The sequence below is a fragment of the Cebus imitator genome, unplaced genomic scaffold (genome assembly GCF_001604975.1).
Source record: "Cebus imitator isolate Cc_AM_T3 unplaced genomic scaffold, Cebus_imitator-1.0 Scaffold711, whole genome shotgun sequence".
Taxonomy (NCBI): Eukaryota; Metazoa; Chordata; class Mammalia; order Primates; family Cebidae; genus Cebus; species Cebus imitator.
The window spans coordinates 315,145-320,333 of NW_016108026.1; the positions used below are offsets into that span (position 1 = coordinate 315,145).

Consider the following 5,189-nt stretch of genomic DNA (forward strand, 5'->3'; position numbering starts at 1 on the left):
CGGTGGGCTGGGGAATCCTGCGGTGGGCTGGGGAATCCTACGGTGGGCTGGGGAATCCTGCGGTGGGCTGGGGAATCCTGTGGTGAGCTGGGGAATCCTGTAGTGGAATGGGATGCCCAGGATCAGGCCTTGAAGCTGAGGTTCCTGCAGGACCCTGGGCCCTGAGTCCTGGAAAAACCAGAGGGATCTCTGAGCATCAGTCTAGAAGGTGTGAGGTCGGGACAAGGACAGGAGAGGCAGGGAAAGGGGAAAAGCAGCTCCAGACCGAAGGAGGCTGAAGACACGGTGGAGTCAGCCTTGAAGTCTGTCTTTCCCTCACCTCCCCTCCAAAGTGCCGCCTGGTTCTAGGACCCGTCTCCGTCTCATGCTCGGCCTCCCCCTCCGCGGCCCACCCTACTCTACTCAGGTTTCCCATAACAGAGTGCTCGAGCCTGTGATCTTGCTTTAAGCACTCCTGCAGTTTCCAGCTGAACTCAGAGTGGCATCTGCCGCCTGCCAGGCCCCCGTTGCCTCTGGCCTCACCGTGCCCGTAGGCATGTTCACTGGCTCACCGTCCATCCTCCCCACAGGAATGTGAGCTCCCTGAGTTAGGACTGCCTGGCTAGCTAGTGCTGCTTCTGCCTGTCCCGCCTCCAGGCTCTCCCACTTGCTTCCCTGCAGCACAGGGCTGCCCTCCTGAGCGGCCCTAGGCCTCACGACATCACTGCTCTGTCCTCCAACCCTGACTCAGCCTCCCCAGCTCCTGGAGGCCTGAGGTCTCAGCTCACGTGACTTCTCCTCCGGGAAGCTTCCTTGAACCACATCTCAGACTGGAGGGAGCCTGCTCTGGTCCTCGCACCCCACGCGCCCCTGGACCGTGGCCTTGCTGTCCTATCTGCTCCTCGTCCCTTGTCCTCAGGACTGATCACATGCCGGAGGCCCAGCAAAGAGCTTCGAATGACAGCGATGATGGTGAGGGCTGCAGTCCTTCCCCTGGCAGCCTCTGCCTCTCTGCCCCTCTCCATGTATCTGTCTCCCCTGCGTGCCCACTGCTGTTTACCCAGCTCATGTGCAAGGAAGGACAGAGTCAGCATCCGAGTGGCTATGGGTGCGGACTCACCGCATTTGCTGTCCTGTAGCACCTGGCCTGTGCTGCACGTCCCCTGCCCCTCCAGGGCCTTGGCTGGCCTCTGGGCTACCTCGTACTCAGTGCCTGAGACCTGGACGTAGAAGTGTTGCCGGCCGATGGTCTTCCGCAGGGTCTTGATGGCAGCCTGCAAGCTCTGTTCCGCTCGCTTCCGCAAGCAGTCCGCTTCACACGTGTCTGCAGGGGCAGGAGAGACAGAAGAGGAATGACTGGCAGCCCTGCTAGCAGCAGCCTTCGTAGCCGAGGGCTTCCCTGTGCCAGGCCCTGTATTGGGCTGGGACCACCGCAGCACATTCTCACAACAGCCCTGGGGTGAGGGGCCACGGTCATGACCGTCTGACAGAGGAGGAGGCTGTGGATCTGGGAGGCATGGCTTACCCAAGGCCACACAGATCTGAGTGCAATCCAGGCATCTGCCACTGCGACACGTCACCCCCCAGGGTACAACCCACGGGGAAAGAACTGCCACTGTCTGCAGGATAGCGTCCAGCTCGCTGGCTGTGAATCCAAGGCCCTTCGAGGTCCAGCCCCATGCAGCCTTGCCAGCCTCATCCCCCAAAACTCTGACACTCCCTGTGAATTCCAATGTCTAGCCACCCTGCCCTACTCACTGTTGGCCATATCCTCCTCTCTCTGACCTCTGTGCCTTTGCCTATTCTATTCCCTCTGCCTGGATGCCATTCCTTGCCACCTCTTCCACCCAGTGAGCTTTGATTCCAAGCTCTCATTCAAATGGCACCTCTTCTGGGAAGGCTTCCTGATATGGTTTCGATATCTGTCCCTTCCAAACCTCATGTTGAAATCGGATCCGCAATCATGGAGGTGGGGCCTGGTGGGAGGCGTCTGGCCCATGGGGTAGGTCCCTCATGGGGTAGGTCCCTCATGAACCCACTGTCCTCGTGGCACTGAGTTCTCACTGGCTCTACCAGTCCCCATGAGATGTGATTGTTGAAAAGAGGCAGGCACCCCCTCCCCTCTCTGTTGCTCCTTTCCTCTTGCCATGTGACTCTGGCTGCTCTTCACCTTCCTCCATGAGCAGAAGCAACCTAGGCCCTCACCAGATGCAGACACTGCAGCCATGTTTACCAACAGCCTGCAGAGCCATGAGCCAATCAACTCTCTTCCTGATAAATCATCCAGCCTCAGGTGTTCCTTTTAGCAATGCAAATAGACTAAGACATTTCCTTTTTTTTTTTTTTGAGATGGAGTCTTGCTCTGTCACCCAGGCTGGGGTGCCGTGGCAAGAGCTCAGCTCACGGCAACTTCTGCCTCCTGGGTTTAAGCAATTCTCCTGCCTCAGTCTTCTGAGTAGCTGGGATTACAGGTTCCTGGTACCACGCCCTGCTAATTTTTGTATTTTTAGTAGAGATGGGGTTTTACCATGTTAGCCAGGCTGGTCTTGAACTCCTAACCTCAATGATCCACCCATCTCAGCCTCCCAGAGTGCTGGGATTACGGGCGTGAGCCACGGAGTCTGGCCAGACTAAGACATTTCCTGAGCCTTCCTGTGGGGAGAGACCTGGGCTCTATGCGTTGTTTGTTCTTGTGCCCCCACCACTGAGAGTATCACCTAGCAATGGGTGGTTTGCATGCTCTGTGGCTGAGAGTGTTAGCTAGGTGGGGACTTTTCTTTCCACTGTGCCCAAGCCCACAGCCAGGCCCACACCACACACATCTGCTGACAGATCCCATCTCTTCACCATGGACGATTGACAAGTTGACACTCATGGATAGCCAAGAGCGAAGCACTGCTATGCCACCCAAGCCAGCATTAGAATCCCCCTCTGGAATTGGGAAAGACAGTCCTTGGCTCAGCCATGCTGGGGAGACTGCACCTATTTGTCCTCCCAGGCCCCAGCAGCCTGGCAGAGAGGGGTCACGTGACTTCTGCGGTCACCCCGCCCTTCTCTCTCATTGCCTTGGCTGCCTCTTCTACCCTGGGCTGCAGGCGCTGACCCCTGCCAGTCCCTTTGCTCGTGGGCTCAGCGCTCTCTCCAGAAGCTGGGTTCCCACCCAAACCACAGCTGTGCTCTGGCGGGAACCGCTCATGCCTGGCAGGCCCCGCCAGCACCCCCAGCCTGTCGTCCTCCTTCGGGCCTGCAGAGCCCTGAGAGGACCCCTCACCTACCTGAGGCCTCTTCCATCCTGGTCTCGATCTCAAACTCTGCTGTGATGTGGGACAGCTCCTTGGATGGGGACTTGCGGCCACGGCGCCTCTTCTTGGAGGAGTCACACTTGAAGGTTACGAAAGTCACGTGGCAGTGGTCTGGACAAGGAAAGGACTGCCGTGGCAAAGGCAGCATGGGGCAGGGAGCAAGGTCCTACCAAGCCCTGCACACAGAGTGCCATGGGCCAGGACCCCCGTGCCTAACAGTCTGTGGTGTAGATGGAGAAACTGAGGCTGGAGAAGGCCAGGGCTGACTCAGTGTCTCAGGAGGGGCTGGTGGCTGAGCCAGGTCTCACCCCCGGTCCATCATGCTGCTGCAGGTGGAGGCACCTCATACATATTTATGAATGAGGCTGTGCCGCCAGCTCCGGGCCTGCTGAGGGTTTGGCCAGGGCGGACTTGGCCCCAGGCAGAGCCTGCTGTGTGCAGAGAGCTCTGTTTGGTTTGAGGAGGAATATTCATGGGGACAGAGGTAGCTCCTTCCTCTGGGGCCCCTTGGACCAAGTTTGCCCTCTGCTATTCCCCAGGCCTGGAATGTCCTTGGAAACCCTCATTCAGTAAAGAACTGCCAGGTGAGAGAGGCCTCTATCCTTGGAAAGCAGACTTGCTGGATGCTGGGCCCCCCGCTCCCAGGCATGAGGACTCCCCCGCAGCCCCCTCGGTGTGGGTTAGCAGCAGGGCGGCCCACTCACCCAGCAGCGGCTGCCTGGTGGTCTCCTTTGCTCGTGCCTGCCTGTGGGGCTGGAGGTGGCACTTGGCATCTCGGATCTTGAAGCGGGCCTTCTGTTTGATGGGGGTGGTGGGGGCATCTGGGGAAAGCCAAAATTCCCCCAGGTGGTGGCCTCTCCTGCAGGCAAGGAGGTGGTAGGGGACGGCGGCAGCCAGGGGACAAGTCCACCTGGAGCTGGGGGTGGGGCCTGGTCTGAGTCCCTGTGCCCCCAAAACTCTCCTGGGGTGGGGAACCCTCTCCTACCCCATTTCTTTCCCTGCAAGGCCTAAAACAGGGGAACAGAACACATGAACGTTGGGGTCAAGCTCAAGCCCAGGGGCTGTGTGCCGGAGGTCTTCTGTGAAGGAGGAAAGGGATCCTCCTTCCTCCTCCCCATCACCAGGCCGTGACTGTGCTTTAGGAGAGCACTGAATGGAAGGGAGAGGGGGGCAAGGAAGGGAAGGGGCTTTGAAATAGTATAGATTCCCAGGACTGCCGATTCCTTGCAAGAGCAAATCATAGCCCTTGGACTAAAGATCCTACCACCACAGGTGCTAAGAATCAAGTCATGCATACATTAAATATACAGAAATGGGCCGGGCACGGTGGTTCATGCCTGTAATCCCAACACTTTGGGAGGCCTAGGTGGGTGGATCACTTGAGGTCAGGAGTTCAAGACCAGCCTGACTAAAATGGTGAAACCCTGTCTCTATTAATAATATGAAAATTAGCCAGGTGTGGTGGTGGACGCCTGTAATCCTAGCTACTCAGGAGGCTGAAGCAGGAGAATCACTTGAACCTGGGAGGTGGAGTTTGCAGTGAGCTGAGATCACATCACTGTACTCCAGCCTGGGTGACAGAGCGAGACTCTGTTTCAAAATAATAATTATAAAGAAATGGCCAGGTGTGGTGGCTCATGCCTGTAATCCCAGAGCTTTGGAAGGCTAAGGCAGGTGGACTGCCTGAGGTTAGCAGTTCGAGACCAGTCTGGCCAACACGGTGAAACCCGGTCTCTACAAAAAATACAAAAAAATTAGCCGGATGTGGTGGCATGTGCCTGTAATTCCAGCTACTTGGGAAGCTGAGGCAGGGGAACTGCTTGAACCAGGGAGGTAGAGGTTTTAGTGAGCTGAGATCAAGCCACTGCACTCCAGCCTGGGTGACAGAGCAAGATTCCATCTCAAAAA

The 5,189-nt window shown here is 57.5% G+C and overlaps 1 protein-coding gene across 1 annotated transcript in view; it reads right to left on the minus strand.

Moving 5' to 3' along the window:
* SCUBE1 (signal peptide, CUB domain and EGF like domain containing 1) overlaps window positions 1–5,189 on the minus strand; it is a 135,305-nt gene that overhangs the window by 12,461 nt on the left and 117,655 nt on the right. Inside the window, exons 14-16 of the mRNA XM_017518886.2 lie at window positions 3,986–4,102; window positions 3,255–3,392; window positions 1,100–1,303 (exon numbers count right to left, since the gene is read on the minus strand). Coding sequence (XP_017374375.1) covers window positions 1,100–1,303; window positions 3,255–3,392; window positions 3,986–4,102 — 459 coding nt within the window. The remainder of the gene's footprint in view (window positions 1–1,099; window positions 1,304–3,254; window positions 3,393–3,985; window positions 4,103–5,189) is intronic.